Source organism: Mastigoproctus giganteus, chromosome 8, assembly GCF_048544385.1.
Source record: "Mastigoproctus giganteus isolate SK-2022 chromosome 8, ASM4854438v1, whole genome shotgun sequence".
NCBI lineage: Eukaryota > Metazoa > Arthropoda > Arachnida > Uropygi > Thelyphonidae > Mastigoproctus > Mastigoproctus giganteus.
The window spans coordinates 74,190,307-74,218,257 of record NC_143582.1 but is presented as its reverse complement, the minus strand read 5'-3'; the positions used below and the strand labels follow the sequence as shown (position 1 = coordinate 74,218,257).

At 38.1% G+C, this 27,951-nt stretch overlaps 1 protein-coding gene across 1 annotated transcript in view; it reads left to right on the top strand.

The window, feature by feature from the left end:
• The window catches only part of LOC150081639 (methyltransferase-like protein 25B), a 118,559-nt gene that overhangs the window by 1,327 nt on the left and 89,281 nt on the right, over positions 1 to 27,951 (top strand). Inside the window, exon 3 of the mRNA XM_090380274.1 lies at positions 10,820 to 10,956. Coding sequence (XP_090236400.1) covers positions 10,820 to 10,956 — 137 coding nt within the window. The remainder of the gene's footprint in view (positions 1 to 10,819; positions 10,957 to 27,951) is intronic.

Here is a 27,951-nt window from a genome sequence, read left to right as displayed (position 1 = left end):
CACCCACTCACTGCGTTCCCCCTCTTCTTGACTGCATGTTACAGGCAGATGTCACATGACATAACAATACAGCAGAATTGAAAATGAAGAAAAATGAAATGGGGAAATAGCAATTTTTTTTACAAAGAAGTAACAAAAATTCATGTTATTTGGGGATCTCAATATGTCACATGGCATCATAAAATTGGAGCTGAAATGAAAAAAAAAAGGCAGAGTGGCAATTTATTTAAAAACAAGTAACAAAAATTCACACCATGTGTAACCACTGATTCATCTGGCCCATACATTACGAGATGATTTTGTGAACATTAACAATGAGAATTGCTGATGCACATGAACAGAAATGCTTATTTATTTATTTTTTTAATATTTGGTGAGGGCTGTTGTCCCCCCTAACCCTTGCTGTTTTTTTTCTTCATTTTTTGGTGATTTATACTACATGATTTCACGAGCAAAATGAGAACTGCTGATGCACGTGAACAACAGAAATGCTTTTTTCCTTTTTAATTTTTGGTGAGTGATGCCGCTCTCTAACCCCCGCTTTTTTTTTTTTTTTTTTAATTTTTTGGTGACTACTATATGATTTCACAAGACAAAGAATAAAGACAAGTAACTAAAATTAACACCACGTGCAACTACTGCTTACTAGACGATTGCACGAGCATTAACACCGAAAATTGCTGGTGCACATCAACATTTCAAATGCTAAAAAGGCAGAGAAAACCACTCGCCTAATCAGTGGAATTATATTTTCTAAACGACCCAATCACCTGCACTCAACCAAGGCAAACCAAAAAAAACATCACAAACAGTTGAATACGCGAATGGAGGAAATTACATATTCTTAATCAGCAGTAATTACTTTTTTTATTCTGGGGGCTGCAGACCCCCACATAACACCTTTTCTTTTTTTAGTTTTAATTATGCATCCGTATAATGAAATAATTGGGCAGTTAATAATTAACAGCATGTGACATGCCAAACAACGAAGTTCATTACACACCATGTAGGTCTGGCATGGTCTAGAGATCACGTGACCATTCTGGAGAAAGATGGTGAAAACAGTGGGCAGAGTCTCGCCCTGTCAATCACCGAGAGTCGGGATGCTGTACTTTTAACTGAATGTAGACTGCATGAACCATCTAGAAACATTCCATCTGATCAATGATCGCCAGTAGGGATTCTGTCATTGTCGATCCACTGTTGATATACAGAGTTATGGTGCCCATCTGTAGTCAGATTCAATGGAAAAGTTTGGCAAAAGTTATTTTTGACATTTCAAAGGCTTTTTATCATGTTTGGCATATAGGTCTCCTTAATAAGCTTCCATCTTATGGTTTGCCAACTGTTTTTTTTTTAATTGGGTATCCAATTTCTTTCTGACTGCTTGCTGCAGGTGATTGTAGATGGTTCTCTGTCATCTAGCTTCTCCACTAATGCAGGTGTTCCCCCGAGTCTCAGTTCTTTCTCTCACTCTTGTATGTTAATGACTTCCTCCCATTGATTGGAAATCCCATCCATAGTTTTGCCGATGACAGCACTTTACATTCCACCTTCTAGTTTGAGAAACCTTGCCCTGCACAAACAGCTTCAATTTCCCGAATATTCACTACCAATTTCCTAAATGCTGATCTTCAGGTAATTCTCCAATAGGGCAGAGATAACTTAGTTTATAACAATCCTTCTGAAACATGGTCCTGTCTTATATCTTGCAAAACGGTTTCTTCTACTCTTATGCTTATCTTTGATGACACTGATTTCTAGACAAGATTACATATTGCTATTAGGGATTAACCTGACTTCTAATCGATCTTGGCAGGTTTCTACATTCCATTCAAAGGAGGGCAGTTAGGTTAATTAATGACCCAGCTCTAACAAAGTCTCTTAATGCTCTGTCTCCTAGACATTCTGTTTCTGCTGCATGCATTTTCTATAAATACTTCCATGGGCACTCTTCATTAAAAAAAAAAAAACAATTTTTTGGTGTTGGTCAGATGGAAAATCCCCATCTACTATCCCATGAACCTTTACACAGTGCCAAGGTTAGAGTATAGTGTGCAGTATCATTGTTTGTTGTTACTGGCCCTTATTAATCTATCCACTTGAGACATTTTTGATATAAGAATTAAAACAGTTTTCTCAAGTAAATGATATAGCATTAGCATTAGCATTAGTAGAGGCATATGATGCAAGAAAGCAAGCTTATTCAGCATCAGCCAAAAAAAAAAGAAAAAAAAAAAAAAAACAACCACTACTCCCATTTCACCCCTCAATTCGTTCGAAATACCTGTCCAGCTGAGGCTATCAACTTCAACAACAAGCGATGGAAGTCTATTCCACAAACCAACTGCCCGCTGGCTAAAGGCGAATTTCCGCACATCTATCCGACATCCGTCCTTCCTCAATTTGAATTTATGCCCTCTCAGGTGATTATTCTGAGCAAGAGGAAGAATTCCATCGGCATTGAGCATGCTCAAGCCATTCAAAGCCTTGTACACCTCTATCAGATCACCTCGGCGATGCCTAGTCTCCAGGCTCTGTAATTTGCAAAACTTAAGCCTTTCTTCGTAAGAGCAACCCTTTGTTCCATTCACTAATCTTGTTGCCCTTCTCTGTACTCATTCCAGCAGCTCTACATCCTTCTTGAAATGAGGCCTCCAGACCTGTATACAGTACTCAAGGTGTGGCCTGACCAATGCCTTATACAAGGGAATAATCACATCCCTGTCCCTGCTAGAAAAATTCCTGTATATCATTGACAAGACACCATGAGCTACTCTTGCAGCTCGTCTGCACTGCTCAGAGAACTTCATATCTGCCTGCACAATTACCCCCAGGTCCTTTTCATTCTCTACCACTGTCAGCGTAGTACCACAGAGTTGATACGTTGATCTGGGGTTACTGTTTCCCATATGTAGTACTTTACATTTGTCAATGTTAAACTTCATTTGCCACCTCTCAGCCCATCTGCTCAACCTTTCCAGATCCTGTTGCAGCAGCATAGTATCAGTAGTGTCCTTAACAACCCTGCCAACCTTTGTATCGTCTGCAAACTTGGACATTAAGCCTGATACACCATCATCAATATCATTTATAAATACAGAAAACAACAATGGACCCAACACTGAACCCTGAGGAACTCCACTAATAACATTAGTCCACGTTGAGCAGTGTCCATTGATTACCACTCTCTGTCTTCTGCCACTCAACCATCCCTTTATCCATAGCAGCAATTTGCCTCGAATGCCACACTTCTCCAATTTGTGCAGCAGTCTTCCATGCGCAACAGTATCAAAAGCCTTTCTAAGATCCAAATATATAATATCAAAGTTATTCCCTGCATCCAGTTCTTTTGTGACTACATCATAGTATCCAATCAAATTGGTCAGACAAGACCTGCCCTTAACAAACCCATGCTGTGTCTGAGCTATAACTGAATTCTTGTCCAGATGATCCTGCAGTGCTTCTTTAACCAGTGCCTCCATTAATTTTCCTGGAACCGAAGTTAAACTAACAGGTCTATAATTACTTGTGTCAGCCTTTGATCCTCCTTTGTGAATTGGGGTTACATTTGCACATCTCCAGTCCATGGGTACCTCCCCTGAGTCCAAAGAAGCTCTCATAATTATGGCTAGGGGTTTGCTTACTTCCTTTGCTGCCTCCTTTAATATAACTGGATAGATCCCATCCACCCCGGGTGCCTTTTTTATGTTTATCCTCAACAATTTCTCCTCCACTTTCCTCTCAGTTATTAGAAAATCATCTAGCTCACTGCCAATGTTTACTTCACCTACGACATTCCCCTTCCTGAATAACTCCTCATGTGTGAATGTAGATGCAAAATACTCGTTTAGATTGTTAGCCACCTGAGCTGGATCCTGAACTGTTGAACCATCAACATCCAGTGGACCAATCTGATTCATCCCTTTCCTTCTTGAGTTTAAATAGGTAAAGAACTCTTTTCTGTTTTTCTTTGCATCCTTTGCCAAGGATTTCTCATAATCTGCCTTTGCCTGCCTAATCTCCTTTGTGACTTGGTTACAGACCAACTTATATCTATCATAGGCTTCCACGTCACCCATTAATTTGTATGTATCCCATGCATTTTTCTTCTCTGCCATATGTCTCATTAGTTCATCTGACAACCATTTAGGCCTGAACCTTGAACAATATTTCTTGGTTGGTATGTAAAGCCTGGTAGCTTCCAAGATTAGTTCCTTGAATGCTTCCCATTTTGAATTTGCTGTTGGTAACATCATCAGTTGGTCCCACTGTATAGAATTTAAATACTGTCTCAGACCAGCATAGTCTCCTTTACGAAAGCAAAAACCCTTCCCTTTACCTCTGATGGTAGTTACCTCCTTGAGTAAATCCCACTTCAGCACACTGTGATCACTGCCACCCAGTGGTTCATTTATCTGCAGATTCCTAATGCATGAAGAATCACTACTGATAATCAGATCAAGAGTATTACTCCCTCTAGTTGCCTCCCGAACATGCTGGTGTAGAAAACAATCATCCAATAAATCCACAAAAGCCTTGCTAGTGTGTGAGTGACCAACCCACAAATTCCAGTCAATATCTGGGAAATTAAAATCCCCCATTATAAGACTCTCTGATTTACTGGCCCACTCTATTTCCCTGTACAGTATCTTATTATACTCATCAGAGTCATTAGGCCTATAGCACACTCACTCCTACTCTCAATTTTGATTTACCTATGCTTATGTCACACCAAACTGACTCAACACTGCACTGTCCAGCGATGTCAACTGGCTTCACTTCCTTGGATTTTATGTGTTTTTTAACTAATAGCATAACCCCTCCTCCCTTCCTATCCTGTCTATCCTTTCTGTAGACGTTGTACTCCCCAAATTCCAGTTCTGCATTCCTTATATCTGTGTGACACCACGTCTCTGATATCCCAACAATATCTGCCTTTGATGTTTTGAGTAATACCTCAAATTCATCAAATTTATTTACTAAACTCCTAGCATTAGTGTACACGCAAGTATACATGCACCTGTTTCTATTCTTAGCTACCCTAACACAACCCATGTGTTTACTTGTACCGCAATGACTTCCAGCAGTCTCTGAAATATCCTGCATCTTGTTTTTCAGGCTTCTGCTCATTCCAATAGAAGCAGTGCAAGAATCTCTTTCACCTCTGCCCGTGGCTACTGTTAATCCATTAGTCTTTGTCTCCCCCCAAGCTAGCAGTTTTCCGACCCACCTAACACTGCCTCGATAGCATCAGCAAATATTCTTGCACCCTTTCTATTTAAGTGTATCCCATCCCTGTAGAAGCAATCTCTCCTGTTAACAAGTACAGTCCAGGCTGAAAAAAATTCTACCCCTTCAGCCTTGCACAATCTTTCCAGGGCCGAATTGATCGACAAGGCTCTCATCATATACTCCCTCCTATCGTGTCTGGGCAGAATTGCAGACACTTTCAAATTCAACCCTACTTCACGGCTTTTTTTCAACAGTGACCTGTACTTGTTAAGTAATTCCGCTGGTCTAGTTTCAGCAAGATGGAGAGACTTCTCATACTGCCACAATATCGATGATTGTTAAGACAGTTGTTTTCCAATAATTTGTTTGGGAATGGAGACATTCCTTGAGCTTGCAAAATTGTTTTATTTAACAGTATGTGAATTTTTATTTTTGCGGAAGTATTTGAAAATCAAGGTTTACATTGATTGCCCACAGATAGTTGCTGAGCTGAAATTCAGAATTTAAGGAGAATTAAGATTGAAGGAGTGCTTTGCATTGAAATGGTCACCTTGAAGATGAAGAAGTGACCAAATGAATATTATGACAGATTTGAGAATTTCTGAGTGAGCATTGTGTGAAAGATAACTTCACTGCAAATTGGTTACAACTTATTAATATTAGGTAACCCTTGTTTAAGCTTACCAAGTTTCAACCAACTAGAAAGTTTTAACATTCACCCTTTCATTGTTTTCTATCTCTCATAGATCAGGAACATTTTTGGCTCTGGGCAGGGGTTGAAATGGAATGCTCATTAATAAAATACCTTATTTTTAATAATCAGCCGTGTATATGACATTACTGATGCATGTGATAACTGGAATAACATTCCAGTATGTTCTGGTGCATTCCAAACCCTGATACTGAGAATATGAGTACATCTTCTGAGAGTACATCTACATTTTGATGGTTGCTTTAGTGTTCTGTTAATGTATGAATTATCTTGAAATTTTTCAAGTGCAGAGGTATGTGCTGTTATCTCTTATCTGTGTTTTGAACTAATTATGGACACAGTTTATTACACATGGAAAATTGGAGAAGGGGAAATTGTACCTGTTCATCTCAGTTATCTGATTTGCACTTGAAGCTGAAATGAAGAAATTCCATGGAACTCGGGTTCAGACATTTATATTGAATCAAGTGATACATGGATAGATGTAGAAGATATTATTGCATTAAAAAAAAAAAAAAAAAGGGACAGTATTCTTTTTAGGAATTTTCTGTAGTGTAGAGCAATAAAATGATTGAAATAAGAACAGATTAATATTTGCAAAAATGGTTGTTGTTTGAAAATTTTTTTTTTTTTTTTAAACAACAATCCTCAAGTTCCAACAGGTGGCTGTGTTTTTTTTTCTTTTTTTTTTTCGCAGTTCACCAGTCTTAAACATTCAATGTTTTCATTATTTCTGACATCTCAAATTTGTTCATCTTTGAATTGTAAAATTGTACATGAGGCAGAGAAACGTATACAGGAAACATGCAGTTTACTGTATTCTTCATGGCATTATTAGGCAATTGCATGAGTATGTATGTGTATATTAACTTTTTTTGAAGAAATGATTGTATTTGTTCTTCTGCCAAATCTCTTCCATCAAAACATGAAGAGTTATGAGTTGTATTCCCTTGCACTAAAAGAAGGGAATCATAGCTGCATGTAGTTTAACCTGATTTGCATTAACAACATTTGCACATGTTCAGCATCAAAATTGATCTTGACAGTTCATGAAATCATGCATAAGGTATTACGAATTCTGTAGCACAGTTTAACCTTATTCATATGGGACCTCTTGAATTTTTAATAATGAGGCTGTGGGAAAAAGTTACTTTTGAAATTATTGTGAATAGAATGGTTTCAAGGGAAATCAGAGTGAAATAGTAAAAAAATTCAAAATGATCCACTACAGTAAACTTCTTAAAATCTTGCATTCTTGAGGATTGAGAAGTGCTGCATTTTAGAAATATGTACATAGCAGTTAGATCCATTTTGGAAAAGCACATTTCAGTGAATATCTAAGCTCCAATAATTGAACTTTCTCTAAACATATATAATGACTAAATCCAGTGCTACTTGTTACAAATGTAAATAAATAGTTCAATTTGTTAAACATGAACAAATGACAATAAACACTCACTTGCAAATATTTTCATATATTAATGTCAGTTTTAATTCCTAGTATGCATTATCAGATCTCAATGAATGTACTTCAGGGAAAAGATACTTTCACATTGGAGAATAAACAGTTATTTATTCATAGGTAATAACTGTAACAAGATGCGATGTTTATCAATTTACACTACATTTTGATTTTGATAATATACTCTTGAGCAATTCAGTCAATTTCTGCACATAATAACAAAGGCTGTCAAGTTTCTATTTTGCTGCCATTCGGAGGGACAGGAGCTCTTGGGGTGAATGTAGTAGGTGCTATGCATTTGGGTCCATAGGTGAAAAGGGTCCCAACTTTCAACAATCCCCATTACTACCAGTCATGGCAAAGAAGACCAAATGGATCAAACTTTAACTCCTGCCTGGGGGCCCCTTAATTCTGGGACTGATCTTGTTCCCCTTATAACTGGTCATGCAGCTGATAAGCTGTAATGGTGGCAAAACCCTTTATGTGGAATTAATTTTGTGAATTGGTTCAGGTGTCAGAAAAGGGTTGTGGGATAGGTTGGAGGCAGGAAGAGTTGGTAGGACCTATTGGGGTGGGGAGTAGGCTGTTTAGTTTCCTGTGGGGTTTGTCAGAGTGTGATATTTGTAACTAGTTTAGACCCTTCTGAGGGGGAGATGGGCAAGTAAGGGTAGAAGTTAAATAGGAGAGGTGTCTGTCCCTATTGGAAGAGGTGTAGTTATGAGGTAGTGCTGGGATTGGATAGCAGAACAGAATACGCCCATTTTCACATTGTGGATAATGGTGCATGATCTAGATAGGATATTTTAGAAATAAACTACAGTTAGGCCCTGACTTACGTAAGCCCGAATTACATAATTTCAGACTTACGTAAATTTTTTTTTGATAAAAAATAATTTTTAAAATTTTTTTCAAATTCTTAAAAATATAATTTTTAAGAGTAAAGTTGAATGAAGGACAATAAGTATAAGTTTTTATTTTCGTTCCTATACAAACTATGTCGAATAATAATCTGTGGTGTAACTAGAAATAATTAAGTAAATAATTATAGTTAACATTTCGTGTTCTGCTTTCTGAAAATTCTGAAGAAATATTCCACAATGTGTCTGAGACAGGCAGACTATGTCAAAGCACTTCATAGAAACCCCACAATGTTCAAGCCACGTGAACTGTGTCCCATTGGCTATTTCTTTGGAGAATTGCACTCTAGCCCTTCGTCTCTACATACTTTTCTTCCTTTCTTTCTGGATTGTAGAGTCAGTTCAGTTTTCTTAAATATGTACACTTTGTTTTTGATTCCCTTAGTAGCCCTTATAAAGCCTGCACTGTGGATATAGTAGCAATATTTTATTAGTCATTTCCAACTTATGTAAAACTTGACTTACATAAGGAGTCCTGGAACATATCTCTCATGTATGTCGGGACAGGCTGTATTAGGAATGATGCCCAGTTGCTGGCACTGTATAAGAAAGGAGAGTTGAGCCTTTAATTTAATTACACATTTTCTTAATAGATCCTTTGGTATGAAGGACCATGTTTTGGCCATCCATTAAAACTCTTAAGGGCATATTATGAGTTATATAGGTATTCAGGTAATAATAAGTAAGAATACACAACATTAGAATATTTATTTTCTAAGGTTGATGATAATAATAAAAGTTAGACTATTGTGTAACTTTTATCATTATCAAATTTTATAGTAAATAAAAGTTACAAAGTGGAGGGACTGTAATAGAAACAGAGACAAATACATCATCTCTCCTCCCTCTCCATACTGGCTCATTATTTTCAATGAGGTAACTAATGTTAAGGAAAATAGGACAAACCACTAACACTAACACTAGAAACACCCTTTGGAAGCCCTGAGAATGAAATTGGGTGCATCCTATAACAGAAGAATCTGTTCCCTGAGGAGGGCAGCAATAGCCACTTTAGTACATCAAAAGGAAGATGCCATGCAGCATGGTGACCCACTCCCTTCCTATAACCAAACTTAAGTGGGGCTCTCCCCTCAGGAGATGGGCCAGGACAGCATTTTCTGTAGTAAGGTCCTATAACAGTTGCATGATGTGGCACAACATGCTCATAAACCATTCCTTGAGCGTCAAAAAAAGCGATGACCATAACCTTTCCTGCAGAAACCTCAACTTTTGCTTTTTTCAGTGTTGGCAATGATGTAGATTTCCAAACAGAGCTTTGTTGTTTACTCTCTGGGTCGAAATAATGAAGCCATGTCTCATCCACCATTATCACCTTGTGCAGAACCTGACTATTGCCTACTGATATTCTCAACATCTCTGCCAGTTGCCTTACTGTTATGACAGTCTTCTCTTTTGATTACAGGAGTTCTATGGTGACAGCAGTGGTTGGAGCTCCAGGACTGTCGACTTTTTTGGTTGAATTATATCCATCTTTAAATATTTTAAACCACCTCCGAGCTGTGCTAGATGGGAGCATAGATTCACCATAAGCCTTTTTTAAAATTTCATACATAACATTTCATTTCCGTCCCACAGCTGAGACAGAAAAAAAATATGACAGCAGCATACTGTTCCTTGTGTGTCACATCCATTGTTACATAGACGAAACTGAATAGGTATAAACTTAACTCACCGCCAAGGTCACATAGTGTGCATGAGTCAACTAACCAGTTGCTGTGTGATGCAGCTTGGTTTGGTCTTAAATTCCACAGCTCAGCTAGAAATAGCAGGCAGTATGGTTGTTCATGAAAAATATGATTATTCATTATTCATATTTATAAAATAAGATATATCACTAATTATGTATCTATAGAATTGAATAAAATCAAAGGTTAAGTAACAACTGTACTTATCTGTTGCTTACTGAATATGCACTACAGCCATGTGAATGATATCCCATTATAATTTAGCACAAAGACAATGCATTTTGTCAACTTCTATGGCAAAATGCATTGTTTCGTGCAAAAAACTGACACACCTACATGATTAGGACAATAAAAAAAACATCATATTTAGCATACCTAGAATTTGAAAAGCATTAAATTTATACAAGACCTAACCTGCTTTCTTCTGCTGGAAATTAGGAAAAAAACATGATCATAACTTCATGCTTACACACTTGAAGAATGTGGGACAGTTTATTGTGATTTAGGAGTAAAACCTATATAGTGCAACTAATATTGGGCTGATTGCACATGTATACATAGAGTTAGCCTCTACATATATAATTATTGAATTGAATTTAAAGTCTGTACTGTGTAATTTTCATATTTAATACTACAATATTATATGATATCATTGTCATGGCATTACAGACATAACATTAGTAAAATGAACTGATTATTATTTTTGTCAGAATTTATATATATATATATAAAATATTTGTAGTAATCCATGAAGCGATTTGGTATATATTTATATTGTATATTTCAGCTACAGTGAAGTAGTGCCACTTAGTCTACAGGCATTGCGTGTTACAACTAAAAATCTTATATTGTGTAGAATACCAATTAAATTATCAGATCCTATTTTAAAGTTTTTAAATGAAGTTTTGGATGTGGAGATTCAAGGTATGATATTTTATAAATATATCATTAATGAACCTAGTAGAATAATAATCATTTCAAATTTCAGTCCAATAGCAATATTATAAGTAGTATTAATTTCATGTAATTTAGTAATAAAAGCTATATGATCTAGTTAATATAGTAGAATGTTATAAATCTGGCAACAGTTAATGCCTCTGTTCCATTTGCAAAGGTCCCAAATACCAAACAATGATAACAGAGTAATATCTAGTGCAAGTATTAGTTTTCCATAATTCCCAAAGTTTTCCACTTGCAAAGTACTGCCAACTGCTTGCAATGTACTGTTCTCAGTCACTATTGCTCTTATTGCTATATTACTATATTTTACTGTTATTACTATAATGCTATATTGCTGTACCACAATTGCTATATTACTGTTCTCACAACATATTGCTCTTTTTCCCCTTTTGGTTAGTGCTGCTCTTGCCTCTATGTGGTAGGACTGGAAACCAAGGAGAGAAAAGTAAACCTCCTGGGTTAAAAAGAGCATAGAATGAATTACTCCCACACTGTTTTCCGAGAAGATCCCACCAAACCGTAAATCAAGGGACTTAGAAACTCAGTTAATAGAGCATCAAAGAATAGAAATAACTCATCAATAGCAGCAGCACCATTATTCTTGATCATATGCTCTGCAGGAGGTCAAGAAATAGGAAGAAAGTTTCCATTCTTTATCCAGAAAGGACTATCGGGGCTTGTGTAGTGTTTTTAAATACGATGATATGTACTCATACTTAACACCATTTTAAGTTGTTATAAGCCTACTTGTATCTCCCATCACTGTAAATTGGGATTGTTGCTTACCGCAAAAAAAGCTGTTTTATTGGTTAATCCTACAGATTATTTTCATAAATTATTAGCTCACAAGTTAGGAAGCATTGGACTCTCCAAAATCAATAAGATGTCTCTGTTTAAGGGATGTTCTAGTGACCATGAGTTCAACCCACCAGAGAAGTGAAATTTTTGAGGATTATTAGTGACATACTATTTTTTTCCCCTTTCTCTAGTTGGTACTTTTATTGATTGTATATGGCGGTGCTGAAAACCAAGGCGAGAAAAGTAAACTTTTCTTCTGGACAAAAAAAAGCACCAAATGAGTAATAAAGACATTACCAGTAATCAAATCTCATAACAGCACTAAACACATCATGGGTAGGGGACAAGGGGGAGTAATCTGTGAATTGAACCTCCTACATGTTGTAGAGAAAGAAATTGGCAATGAACTTGGAGAACAGGGAGTGAGAAATGTGAAAAGGATATCAGTTTGAAGGGATGGCAATATTGAAACTTATGGCCTTTAATACACCACAACCATCAAAAACTATAAAAAAACGGTACTTAAACTGCCATGTAAGAATATAATGGAATGTAAGAGTGCGCATATCAAAATCTGTTCACTGGTTTCAGTGCTAAACAATTCATCAGCTACTCACAAACAGCTTGCAGAAGGGTAACAATTTGTGCATAGAGCGGGACAAAAAATCATGACAGTAAAGAATGTACTGCCTCCAAACCAACTTGTCTGAATCATAAAGGAGAACACCTGCTTTCTTGAGGCGCCTCCGTAGCCAGGTGGGAAGGAGCAGCAGTGCTTAGCACACGCTTCTTGATTATACCGGGGTTTGAGCCCGTCACCACCAAATACGGAGGATGCGGAAAGGTCAGGGAATGACCACCACATATCCAGGAGCAATATGGCCTAAGTTGCTAATGCTCCTAAAAAACCAACCAAATAACATAACAAACCTGCTTTCTTGAGAACAATGTTAACCAAAGAAGGCAAAAATACAGAATGAAAACAGGAAACAATAAAAGTAGTTCTACTGCCCATTACAAGTAGACCAATGTGTGTTTGTATTACAGTCAAATGCAGATCAGTCAGTACAAAAAGGGACATCTTTATTTCTCCCGCAGGAATCTTTGTCTTCACATGTGGTATAGTTGCTAAACACATCAAACCTTCAAAAATGGCGCCTCCATAGCCAGGTGGGCAGGAGCAGCAGTGCATAGCACATGCTTCTTGATTAGACCGGGGTTAGAGCCCGTGACCACCAAATACAGAGGATGTGGAAAGGTCAAGAAATGACCACCGCATATCCCCGGAGCAATATGGCCTTAGTTGCTAATGCTCCTAAAAACCAAATAACAAATAAACAAACAAACCTTCAAAAACAAAGTAAACCAAACCTACAAAAACAGTAAGTAATCCATTTCACTTTCTCCAAATAAAGTTTACCCACTTTGTTTAAAAAAAAAAGATAAAACAAGGGAGACATTCAATCTCTGAACCTTCAGAACATATGGGTGTAGAAAAAAAGGCAATGGAGCAGTCCTACACTGAAAAATAAGACATGGATGTGGAGGATGTTCATTTTTCCTAAAAAAAAAAAAAAAAAAAAAGCCTGAACAAGAAAAACATAACTATCCCTTTGAAAACAATTCAAATTATCTAAGGAACAAAAGAATAAAGAGTCTCATCTAGTGGAACTTCAAAGGCCTTAGAAGAAATATTCATGATGTCCAACTCCTCTTAAATCAGTTTACCAGTAAGTGTCTGTCTCCAGGACACATTACTAAAATGTCAAGATGATCCTTTCATACAAAACTATACCGTATATAGAAAGGATAGAATAAATGAAGGCATGATGCTTCAAATGTTTCTGTTCTGCTGGAAAGTCATATTAAAATCATAATTGCATCCCAATCATACAAGGCCACTACTCTATAGCACTCTTTTATTTATTCTAAACAGTGCTCTTGAATTGCCTAAAATTCCTTCAAGATGTCTTTTCACAAGATGGTATGCTTAATCTTTTGACATAAATACTGAAAACCAAAAATGAGAGCATGAGTATGTTATAGACAAAATAACTGAGTATAATGAACAACTATACAGAGCAGCTAGTTAATCAGAATTTCTTATATTGGGGGCAGAGTTTTTCACTTCTGAGATATTGACTGAAACGTGTGAATTGGTCACTCACTCACTTCTGGATTTATTAGATAACAGTGCTTTACACAGACATATAAGAGAGGCAACAAGAGAATGCAATATCCTTGATCTGATTATCAGCAGTGATCCTTTATATATTACGAATCTATCGATAAAAGAACCACTAGGTGGCATTGATCATAGAGTACTGAAGTGGGATTTATTTAAAAATGTAACTACACTGAAGGGTAAAGGGCTAGGATTTTGCTTTTGAAAAGGCGATCACAATGGTCTTACAGTTTTTAAATTATTTTCAGTGGGACCAGTTGATGTTGTTAACAATTGTAAATTCTGGAAAATGTGTTTGGGGAAGTAATTGTAGAAGCTATTAAGCTTTTTATGCAGCTAAGGCAGGTTATGAGAAGTCTTTGGCCAATTGCAATGAGAAGTAGCAAAGAATTCTTTGCTTATGTTATTGCTAGAAGGAAAGGGATGAAACATATTGGCCTGCTAAATATGAATGGCATAACTGTTGATAACCCTATTCATGTTGCTGAAAAAAAAGAATAAATATTTTGCATCTACATACACCGATGAGCCAAAACATTATGACCACCTATCTAATATGATATTGGTCCTCCACGTGCAGCCAAAACAACTCGTACCTGGCAAGACATGGATGCTACAAGATTTCTAAATGTGTCTTGTGGTATCTGGTACCAGCATATCCTTTAAACTCCTGTAAGGTCCGTGGTTCAGCTGCCCAGATCGGAGTTGCTGTTCCAACACAAACCACAAATGCTCGATGGGATTGATGTCTGAGGAATTTGGAGGCCAGGGCGATACCTGGAAGTCTTCCTCATGTTCTGCGAACCAGTCTTGAACAATCCGGGCGGTGTGGCATGGCGCATTATCTTGCTGAAAGACGGCACTGCCAGAGGGGAAGACCGTTGCGATGAAAGGGTGTACCTGGTCAGCAATGATATTTACGTAGGTGGTAGACTTCAGAGTGCCTGGCACATGGATGACTACACCCAGTGTATCCCAGCAGAACATCGCCCAAAGAATGACACCGCCGCCACTGGCTTGTTTTCGTCCCACTGTGCATCCAGGAGCCATCACTTCCCCAGTTAAACGACACACAGTACCCAGCTGTCCACATGGTGCAACAGGAAACACGATTCATCGGACCAGACGACCTTCTTCCAATAATTCAAGGTCTAGTTTCGATGCTTGTGTGCCCATTGTAGGTGCTGTCACTGGTGAACCGTGGTTAGCATGGGCACTTAGAGTGGCCTGCGGCTACGCAGCCTCATTTTCAGCAGGGTTCGATGTACTGTGTGTTGTAACACATTACTCATGTCATCAGCATTCCAGTTACCGGCTACTTGGACCACAGTTGCCCTTCTGTTGCCATTTGCCATCCAGGAGAGCCTTTGCTCACTTTGAGCATTGATGAGCCGTGGTCGTCCAACACCTGTGCAGTCAGATATGAAGTTTTCTGAGCAATGCAGACAGGCTGCCAGGGCAGATCATGGGGTTTTGTCAATGATATATAGGAATTTTGCTAGCATAGAAAAGGAGGTGATTGTCCCTCTGTATAAGACAATGGTCAGGCCACGCCTTGAGTACTGCGTACAGGTCTTGAGGCCTCATTTTAGGAAGGATGTAGATTTGCTTGAGCGTGTACAGAGAAGGGCAACAAGATTGGTGAGGGGAATGAAGGGATCCTCTTACCAAGAGAGGCTTAAGTTCTGCAAATTGCAGTGGCTTAAGACTAGGCACCTGCGCAGTGATCTGATTGAGGTGTATAAGGCTTTGAATGGGTTGAGCATGCTGAATTCTGATGGGATCCTTCCACTTGTTCAGATTACGAACCTAAGGGGCATAAATTTACATTAAGAAAAGACAGATGTAGAATAGATGTGCGGAAATTTGCCTTTAGCCAGCTGGTGGTTAATTGCTGGAACAAACTTCCATCTGTCGTTGTGGAAGTTGATAGGTTGGAGGAACTGGACAGGCATTTGGAGGGAATGGTGTAATTTTTTTTTGGCTGATGCTACATAAGCTCATACACTTGCTTTCTTGCATCACATGCCACTACTACTACTAGTACTACCTCACTGGCAGTTCGTGGGTTCCCCTCCTCGGACCACTTTCGGTAGGTACTAACCACGGCTGACCGGAGCATTCCACCAGCCGTGCCGTTTCGGATATGCTCTGACCCAGTCGTATGGCCATTACAATTTGGTCTTTGTCAAACTCGTTTAGTCTGCTGGCTTTCCCATCTGAAGAACAAGAGTAACAATGATTAATGGAGCTCAGTATCGGGTGTTTTTTATACCGTGTCCCGACCTGCGCATGCGCCATAGTTTACCTGCAGTTGCTTCTATTTGCATAATGACTTGCTGGTCATAATGTTTTGGCTCATTGGTGTATATGCATGAAGTTTTTGGGGATTGGGTTTCCAAAAGTATATCAAGTTATAACTGGGGACTAATGATTTTATGAACACCGAGAAGAAACTGGAAGAAAATTTGTTGCTGCTAAAAGGAATTAAGGCACCTGGTACTGATGGAATCTACCCACTTTTAATATGAAGCAGCAAAAGAGGTAGGAAACCTTTGGCCATAATAATGTTGGATTCAGGAGATGTACAGATAGGAGATGTGCAAATGTTTCTCCAATTCACAGAGGTGGATTAAAGGGTGAAGTGAGTAATTACAGACCTGTCAGCTTGACTTCTGTTCCAGGGAAAATAATGGAGTCAGTGGTTAAAGAAGTAATGCAAGATCATCTTTGACAAGGATGCAGTTATATCGCAATCACAGCACAAATACATATTTATTAAGGGGGAGACCTTATTTCACCATATAATTAGCTGCTATGATGCAGTAACAAAAGAACTGGACGTAAAAAAAATAATTTTGACATCATCATGTACTTAGATTTCAATAAAGTTTTTGACACTGTTCCACATGAAAGACTACACAAATCGGAGCTGTGTGGCATTGGTGGCAAGTTATGGATAAAGGGGTCATTGAGTGGCGTGGGGGGGGGAGCAGAGGGAGAGGGAGAGAGAGAGAGGGTTATAAATGGGCACTACTCTCCTTGGATTAATGTTAATTAGTGGAGTTTCTCAGGGTTCAGTGCTAGGTCTTACTGTTTTCCATATTTATTATAATGTTGATTCATGTCTAAGTTTGCAGATGATAAAAAGTTGACAGGAATTTGAGGTTTAAGATTGATAAATGTGAGGTATTGCATGTGGATAGCAGTAATTGCAGAATAACATGCCAATTAGGTGTATAGTACTCATGATGGTGAAGAATGAATGTTATCTATGGGTAATTGTAATGTCTAAAATGAAGTTTTCTGAGAGTGCAAATAGGCTGCTAGGACAGCTCATGGGGTTTTGTCACTGACATACAGGAAGGAGGTAATTATTCTTTTGTACAAGGCAATGGGTTAGGTTATATCTTCAGTACTTTGTACAGGTCTAGAAGCTTCAATTTAGGAAGTATGTGGATCTGTTTGAATGGGTACAGAGAAGAGTTGTTGTTGTTGTTGTTATTTAAGAGCATTAGCAACTAAGGCCATATTGCTCGTGGGATATGCGGTGGTCATTCCCTGACCTTTCCGCATCCTCCGTATTTTTGGGCACGGGCTCGAACCCCGGTCTAATCAAGAAGCGTGTGCTACGCACTGCTGCTCCTGCCCATCTGGCTACGGAGGCGCCGCAGAGAAGAGCAACAAGAGTCAGGGACACAGAAGGGTACTCTTACTATGAAAAACTTTTGTTGTTGAAATTGCATTCCCCAGAAACTAGGCACCTGCAAGGTGAACTAATGAAATGTTTAAAGCTCCTTAAATACTTCATTAGGCATCCTTACTTATTCTCAGATGACCCACAAAAAAGGTGGGCATAAATTTTAAATTGAAAAAGAATGGTTTAAGGAAGAATTAGTTATGGGGATGAGCAGATGAGATGTTTTTGGCTGATGGTGTTTAAGCTTACTTCCTTGCATCATTCATCACAATTAATATTAATATAATCCATTTTGCAGACATATTGACATCAACAGCAAAAAAAAATCATAGAAAAATTAATAGATCAGCATAATATCTCCATTCTAAATTACATATTAAATACTTATTTCTGCTTACCAACTTGCACAAAATAGGAAATAACAGTTGATTTATTAAGCAGATTATCATATTGTTGGATCAGTAATCAGTTATACTAAAAGGCCATATCTCATGTTTGAATGAGATAGCAAAGCACGAGGTCACCATTGGGCAAGGAAGCAGTGGCTATGCATGGACAGCTTTGTACTGTTTATTATAAAGTACAAGACTGATGTTCATGAAGTACATATAAATTCTAGTGAACCGAGAGCCCTGTTACTCTCACTTATTAAAATTAGGCCTAATGAAGCAATTGTAAGGGATTTAGACAGGGATGGTAATTATTTTAACTGTCTGTCACTCATGCCCTAAATACAAAAAAAAAGCACACATCCAAATTCTGTGAGACATCTTTTTCTATTTTAGCTATAAAAAATTAATTTTTAGCTTTTTACTGAATTGAAAATGATGTTATGTTGTGTTAATTATGATTTTCTAAGCTCAATTACAAAATATCAAACAAAAATAAATGAGAGAAACCAATAATAATAATGAATGTTGCATTCCACTTCTTAGAATTTTCATGGGCATCCATCCTCCCAACTGTTCACATTTTGTGGCTGCAAAGTGGGCAAAACCAAGATTAGACAGCTCTCATTGGTTTCTCACAGATGCCATATGAGTATAGAATTGAATACAAGAAACATACACACTTTCCCTTACCTACTGTCTGTTAAACACCAAACAAAATATTGATTTCTTGAATGTCTGTTAAACACCAAACAAAATATTGATTTCTTGTAAATCATAGTATATTGAAACAAAATCATGAAATTGTGTATAATTATTTAGAGAATATTGGTGGAAAGGGAGAAATGGAGAATTGAAGAAGGGTACACAGGAGGATTTGATTTTATTCCAAATTTAAAAGTAAACAGAAAAATTTTAAAAAGTGGGCGGCAGCTTTTAGCTGCTATGTTAGCAGCAGAAGATTAAGTATCTTTGCAACAAATTTCTAGGTTTATCTTACTTGAAATTCAAAGAAGGCATTTTTGTTGGACAATTGATAAGCAAGTTAACTTCAAATGAGCAATTTGAAGGAATGATTAACCACATTTAAAAAAAGAAGCATTGATTGGCTTCAAAAATGTTCTTAGTTTCTTCGAGAACAAAAAGATGCCAATTATGAACGTATCATTGAAAATATATTCAATAAATTTCAAAAATTAGAATATAAGATGAGCTAAAGTTTCATTTATTGCACTCCCACAGATTCTTTTTTGAGAACCTTGAAAGCAAGAAACAAGGTTAAGTGATTCTGCCAAGGTGTAATGGAAATTGAAAGGTGATACAAAGGAGGAAGAAATGTAAAAAATTATGGTAGCTTACTGCTTGTCTTTGAAAAGAGAAGGCCCCGAGCGAGTGCCAAGCGTTAGTGTCCAAGTGATTTTTCCTGAGCGATAAATAGTGATTTTCCCAGTGATCTCATTCTGTTTAATTTCTAGTGCTTTTCAAATTTTCAGTTTATTATAAGTGGTTCTGTACTTTACAGATATTAAGTAAGAACCCAGAAAGGGAAATCACCTTTCTTTTTTTCTTAGTATATATATATTAATTTTCACTAACAAACTAATTTTTCTAGCTGCTTGGTCACTATGTGGCACCGCTCCTGCCTCCATGTGGCGGGGCCGGTAACCTGGGGTGAAAGGTATCCTCCGGGGCAAAAAGGAGCAACCATGGATATAAATGACTATCCACCTTTAGAGCCATCAAGCTCAATGCCAGAGACATCACCTAATAATGAATTAAACCAACCTAAAAGGCTTCATAGAGAACCACAATGCCATGACTTGCCAAATTTTTTGGTAATTCACTCCCTATCCACCCAGCCTGTGGGAAAGTTATCGCCATTTCTAATCCAAAGATATTTGGAATCCATCGCCGGATTACCAAAAATGGTGAAACAACTGCAATCGGGAGACCTCCTGATCGAAACATCTTCCTCCAAACATTCTGAATGGCTGCTAAAAACAAAGACGTTTGGCGGGCTGCCCATATCTGTCACTCCCCATAACACTTTAAATTCATCTAAAGGAGTTATTACAGAGTGGGACCTACTTACAGTCTCTGAGGAAGAACTAGTTCAAGAGCTTAGCAGTCAAAAAGTTATCAGTGCCAAACGAATTATGACAAAACAAGATGGAAATCTCGTTCCTACTAGATCCATCATCTTAACATTTAGTACTCCAGAATTGCCATTCACAGTAAAAGCTGGCTATTTAAATTGCTGAATTCGCCCTTGCATCCCAAACCCGATTCGATGTTTTAAATGCTAGAAATATGGACACTCTCAACAGGCATGCAGAGGGGATGCCATCTGTCCAACTTGTGGATCAAAGGACCATACACACAGATTGTGCAGCCTCAACTCCCATTTGCCCCAACTGCAAAGGAAGCTACTCTGCTTTTCCAAATCATGTGAAATGTGGAAAACTGGAAAAAAAAATCCAAAAATACAAAATTGAACATAAAGTCACATATCCTGAGGCATGCAGACAGATTATGCTGACCATGCCTAGTCGAACATATGCATCTCACACCCGGAGCTATTTGTCAACTGCAGTTCAAACAGATGTGTCAATTCCACCCAGCACTTTGCTAACTGGGTTAAACCTACCCTATCAACATCTGGAAAAGACACTCCTAAAACTAAAACCAGCGAAGCCACTAACACTCCAATCAGTATTCCAACTGATACTCCAACGGTCTCGAAAGACAAAGAAAAATTAAACTCCTAAAGACTAAGAAAGCTGAAGTACCCACTAACAGTATGGAAGTGGATGACCACCAAGGTTACGAGGAATCCGTCCTGGAACTTCATGCCAACGACACAATGGATACTGGACGCCCCATGTTCCCAAAAAAAGACCGGAAGAAATGCTCCGTACAAAAAAAAAACAATCAGATGAATCTTCCTCAATTCGACACAAATAATGCAAAACATCATACAATGGAATTGCAGAGGACTTGAAGGATTTAATCCTGTAGGCGTATGCCACAGGAAACATTCCTGTCACCACAAATCTCACCAAAATTTTCAAATTATGTTATGTACAGACAAGTTAGAATATCAAAATCTCTTGCACATGGAAGAGTAGCTGTTCTTATTAATTCCAATATTCCATCGAGGCTCATCCAGTTACAAACCTCCCTAGAAGTTGTGGCAGCTCGTATTGAAGTCGGTAATTCAGTTACCCTTGTTTTTCCACCATTTCTGCCGTTTCCTCATTCAGAAATGGATAATCTCCTCACACAACTCCCAACACCAATTTGCCTTTTCGGTGATTTTAATGGCCACCATTCACTGTGGGGATCCACTACAATGGATGCAAGAGGCAAATTGATTGGAGAGTTTTTGAATAGCTGATCTATATTTACTAAACTCTGGATCTCCCACATACATCCACCTACCTACAGGATTCACTTCAGTAATTGACTTGTCAATTTGCTCACCGTCAATTTTTCCAACCATGACATGGTCGGTGTTAACTAATCCCTTTAATAGCGATCACTTTCCTATTATTTGCACATTACAAACAGGGGTAACTATAAATCCAGACCAACGATCCACTTGGAAGTTTAGAAAGGCAAACTGGGATGGCTATTCTGCCCAAATATATCTAGACAGACTTTATGTTCAAAAACAACCCATTAATGATGTAACTGCATACATAACAAATCAGATTCTGACAGCATCCGATGGATCTATTCTAAAATCCAAGGCATATCGCATTCACTGGAATCACTGGTGGAATATAAACTGCCTTCATGCCAAAAAAGAGAAAAACCGTGTGTGGAATAATTTCCGAAAGTATCCTACCACAACTTGCTTTAAAGCTAAAGCAAGGCAAATTAGATGGATAGAAAAATGTGATTCGTGGATTGTCTTTGCCTCAACCATCACCAAAGACACCGACACCCTGCTCATCTGGAGAAAGATACAGGCCCCTAAATGGCAAATTTGCTCGGGTGCCCTCTCCAATACTTAACTGGAAAGGGAAAGATGTGTCAACTCCTGAAGAAGTTGCTAATGCACTAGCAGAATCGTTTGCCACAATTTCTGCTTCTACTTCTTATGCTTCCACCTTCCAAAACATCAAAGTAGCTGCAGAACGGCATAAAATCAACTTCTTCACATGCCGCTCTTTCCCCTACTACCAACAACAGAACTCAAAGAATCATTAAATAGATCATCCAATAGTGCCGCAGGCCCAGATGATATTCATTACATTATGCTGAAGCATTTACTTGAAAAGGAATTGCTAACTTTGTTGATCTTCTACAATCGAATTTTCTATGAAAATGCTTATTCTTCTTCCTGGAGCCATTCTTTTATTATTGCCATCCCAAAACCAGGAAAAGATCCTACCCTGGTTCAAAATTATAGGCTCATATCTCTCACCAGCTGCTTGGGTAAAATTTTCAAAAGGATGGTTCATAGTAGGCTCACCTACATCTTGGAGTCACAGAATCTCTTTCCAGATCATCAGTATGGCTTTCGAAAAAATAGATCAACCCTAGATGTGCTCATCAAAGCCGAATCTAATATCCGCAATGCCTTTGTCAGGAAACAACATCTAGTTATGGTCAACTTAGATCTTGAAAAGGCATTTGACACTACCTGGCATCATGGTATTCTTATGGATCTTTACCATCTGGGATTTAGGGGCCATTTGCCTGAAATAATTAATTTCCTGCAGTTGTGCACTTTTCAGGTCCAGTATAAAAGCATACTCTCTGATTCTCACATTCAGGAAGGAGTCCTGCAGGGATCGATACTTAGTTCAACACTTTTTGCAGTTAAAGTCAGCACCATGACACGTGATATTCCAAAAACTGTCGAAACTTATCTGTATGCAGACGATCTTACCATTTCCTGTCAGAGTCAAAGTATCAATACCATTGAACGCCAACTCCAACTTGCCATAACCAAAATTGAATTATGGACTTTAAGGAATGGTTATCGATTATCAGAAAAGAAATGCACTGCCACCCACTTTTGCAAGCGTTGGGCTCTCCATCCTGATCCTGAATTACATATCAACAATATTCCAATCCCACTTGCTACTAATGTCAGATTCTTGGTCTGATATTAGACAGCAAGCTTAATTTCCAAGCTCACATCAATCAATTACGAAATGTCTGTCTAAAACATATGAACATACTTTGGTCAGTCTCGTCCATGTCTTGGGCAGCTGATTGATATACTTTATTTCACCTTTACAGAACTTTAATCTGTTCACGCTTAGATTATGGTTGTCTAGTATATGGCTCTACTAGAAGCTCTACTTTACAACGTCTAAATATCATTCAGCACAGTGCTCTGGGGACTGCGTTGGGCACCTTCAGGACTTCTCCAATCCAAAGTCTTTATATCGAAGCGCATGATCCTCCATTACATCTTCGTAGGAAAACATTGTTGCTCCAATACGCTGCCAAAATCCAGAGTATACCATCTCACCCCAGTTGGGAGTATCTTTATAATACTCAGTGGGATTTGTTCTACGAGAGCAAACCAAATGAAAATAGACCTGCTTCACTCAGAATTAAAGAGCTTCCTCAGAATTGGAATATTGATTTAAGTGATATCTTTCAGGACACAACTGCTCCTGTTCCACCTTGGACACGCTGCTGCATCTTACGATGTACATTTTCTTCAGTGGGGGAAAAATGTCATACCACCTTGCAATATCAGGCAGTTGCACTCATCTCACGCTACTCTGAACTCCTGTGCCTGTAAAATCTATACTGACGGATCGAAAACTGTGAGTACGGTAGGTGCTGCTGCAGTTTTTCCTTCGTTTACTGCTACAGCCTCACTGTTATTAGCCTGCAGCATCTGAATTATATGTTATCAAATTAGCACTTGGTAAAATTATTGAGCTATCCATCTCACCTGCCATAATTTACACAGACTCCCTCAGTGCTACATCCGCCATAAGAAAGAATTTCTCATCTTCCCATCCAGTCTTGAAATACATTCATTCCCAGTTAATCTCCTGCAACGTGTCCAATCAGTCAATCAGTTTTTGCTGGATATCTGGTCATTCTGGCATTCCAGGAAATGAAAATGCTGACTTTGCCACTAAACATCCTCAACCCTCTCTCTCACAACACCCTTCCTTACAGTGACTATAAGCCTGTCATTCGCAACGCATGCTACAACTGGCCACAGATCTGGAAAAAGTAACACCAATAATAAACTTTACCAGATTAAACAAGATCCAAAGCTGTGGCCCTCTAGCTTCCTATCAAACAGAAGAGAGGAAGTGGTATTGGCACAACTCAGAATTGGACACACTCATCGTATACACCTGTTCCTGCTATTGGGAGAAAACGCTCCTCAGTGTTCATCCTGTCAGATGCAATTTACGGTCCGTCATTTTCTGGTTGATTGTCCCTTACATTCAACCATCCGCTCTTAACACTTTCAAATCTCACTCCACATTGAACGTCTCTCATGACTTATTGCACTTCATAGGAAATGAAGCAAACATAGAAGAACTTTTGATGTTCCAAAAAATATATTGACCTGTACAGGAGCATATAACTTAACATCTATAACTATATGTTGCCTGTAAATAAATAGCAACAGACACAATTTGGCCTCAGTAGCCCTTGTGTCATTAAGCTCTATAACAACAACAACAATGAAAAGGGAAGCATGTGACATAATGCATTAAATAAAAATAAAATGTTCAGTTTAGACCAAAAAACCTTGCCAGAATTTATTCCAGGTAATCTGGTTAACCTGCATAAACATTCACTTTTTTTCCTTAATATTCAGTTTTATTTTAATTTTAATTAAGTTTTGTTCATTTTATTATAAACACTTCAATACAGTTTTTTTATTTGGGTAAATTAAATGAAGTTTACAAAATAATGAAAAACATGTTTTCCTTTTATCCTATTTATGGAAAATGGTTACACGATACAAGAAATTGGGTGTCAGTTTTGAACTCGGCATAACAGACATAGGGAAGATCACTCACTATAATAGAAACTACCTTCCTCCATTCTATAGGTTTCAATATGTAGGCTTGTAATATTGTTCTCACATTTATGAATTTGTTTGCAAAACTTCTCTGAAAAATTGCTAATTTTAGCAAAGAGAACAGTTAGGCTGATTTATGATCTCTTAGGAACTTACTTAACCCTCAATGCATGGGAATCATTTCTTCTGTTTCTTTTTCTTTGGTTTTTCTATGGGCACTGTTCTTCTGAATTATCAGTTGTAGTTTCACTCTGTTCTTCTAATTAATATCAACTCAGACATTGCAACTGACTTTTCTTCTTTATTTATATCTTATACCTCTGTTTTTCTGCAATGGTCTCTCTCCTTATGTGTCTTGAAACTTTCGCACTAGGATGATGTTAGGTGGAATTTTTCTGCTGTTTCATCTTTCAGGTAGTTGCAGGTCAACATTAAAGGGTTAGTTTTATGTTAATCATAATTGTATTCATTCTGCTCTTGAATATGGAAAAAGCCCACAAACCACCATGATGACTGCTACTTTTGTATGGCGTGTCAACGTTTATAAAGTCAGTGGATTGAAAAGTTGTAGTATATCCCAACATACCATCCTTTATTGTTCCCATGCCACTCAATGAAAACCAGCTAATTTTCAATCCACCTTCCAGAAAAGCATCTTCAGAATTGGATGATGAATCTGGTGAACAGGATAATTGGGATTACACCTCAGAACCCCACATTTCCCTAATCAGAAAAAATTGTATGCCATCGTGAAGGACTTGGGGTCTAGCCAAATTCAGTGCAGATTTCCTGGCATCTCATTTAAAAGATTGGAATCTGCTAGCTCCCAGCTGCAAGACTTTCACATGTATAAAAAGACATGCCACTTATTCACATTTTTACACTGTTACAGAATACTTATGTTATTGTTTTGATTTGATTGGGTTTATGAAGACATTGGTATCGGTCATAATCCCAAACAGTGTCATATTTTCATAGACAGTTCAAGTAAAGGTTTGACAACTGTCTCAACCAGTGGGAATATCAGTTATGGCCTGCATAAATGATATGTTTGTTGTGATTTCAAGATGCTCTGGTTTTGCCTGGGGTTTGTTAGCAGGATTCACTAAATTTCCTTTCTTTCTCTGCTCGTAGGGTAGCAGATCAGCACCATGGGAGACGAGAATGGTCTGCTAGAATTGAATTGTAGTCTGTTCTTCGAAATGTAGTAAACAGCTGCTTTGGTTCCAAGAAAAAAAACGTTTTGCTTCTACCATTCCAAAATTATCTGAGGCAGAAGTGAAAGCTGGCATATTTATTGGTCCACAAGTTACCGTATTTCCCCATGTATAAGACGCACCGTAATTTTGGGGCCCGAAATTTGAAAAAAAAAATGTATTACATAAAGTTATTGAACTCAAGTTTTATTCATCATAAAATTCATACAACTCATCACTGTCAAAGCTCCCATCCATTAGCTTGTCCTCATCTGTATCTGATGACGAATCACTGTCTTCATATATTGCCTCGTCCTCAGTTCCATCTATGGCATTTGAAATGCCACACTTCTTAAATGACTTGACAATGATCTCAATCTTGTACCTGGGTGAAAAGATCCCAGGATCTTTTCACCCAGGTACAAACTTCTCCTATAGTTGGTTTCTTCACTCTTCCTGCTGGTGTCAAATTGTCCCAGGAAGACTTCATCCATTGGTTCCATTCGTCTCTCATGGCAGCTTTTGAAGGGTTTGTTAATGCTGACATCAAGTGGTTGGAGCTGGGATGTCAAGCCTCCAGGTATGACGGCAAGTTTTGTTTTTAGCTCTGCAGCAATCTTCTTTGTATTTTTTGTTATGTGTGCCCTGAACTGATAAAGCACCAATAGGGCAGGTTTGTGTAAGAGCCCACCTGGTCTCCTGCTCCAAACTTTTTCAAACCAGATCTTCATCCCATCCTGATCCATCCAACCCTTGTCATGAACATGGACAATCACTCCTCGAGGAATGTCTTCTTTTGGCATTGTTTTGCATTTGAAAATCAGCATAGGAGGCAGCTTGGGTCTGTCGGCATAACAAGCTAGAACAACTGTATAATGGCTCTTTTCATGTCCACTTGTCTTCACAGTTACAGTTTTCATCCCCTTCTTATCAACAGTTCAAATTGAAGGGGGACTTTGTCCATATTTGCAATCTGGCCCAACTCAAACTGATGTGTCTTCCGACATTGAATGACAAAATGATGAAATTCAAGGACCTTCTGCTCATAGCTTTCAGGCATCTTTTTGGCAAGTCTAGTGCGTGTACGCATGCTTAGTCCATTCCGTTTCATGAACCTGAAGCACCAATTGTGTCCTTTGAAATCAGTAACTTCTTTTTCATCAGCAATTCTTCTTGCCTCATGCTGAACCATCTTTGTGGACACAGGAATTCCAATTGCCCTTTGCTCCTCAATCCACATCTTCAATTCCCTCTCTAAATCAGGCCATTTTGCTGACTTGCCTCTCATGGCCTTCTGCTGTGGTGTTTTCAGTAGGGTTTCTTCTTCCCGTAGCCAGTCTCAGATTGTTTTCGCACTTGGAGGAGGACCAAACTTATGTTCAGCAGCACGATTTCTATTCACTTTTGCAAACTGGATCACTTTTAACTTGAATTCAGCACTGTACGAAAATCTTTTCTGAGCCATTTCTGGGCAGAATGTGGCAAAATGTAACCTAATATACCGGTAACAAGTGCGAAACAATGAGCTCAAAAAAGTGGGAAATGCAAATAAAAAAAAATCTACAATAACTTTATAAGACGCACTCAGTTTTTAGACCCCAAATTTTTCGAAAAAAGGTGCGTCTTATACATGGGGAAATACGGTAAGAATTTGGCTTCACAAAAAT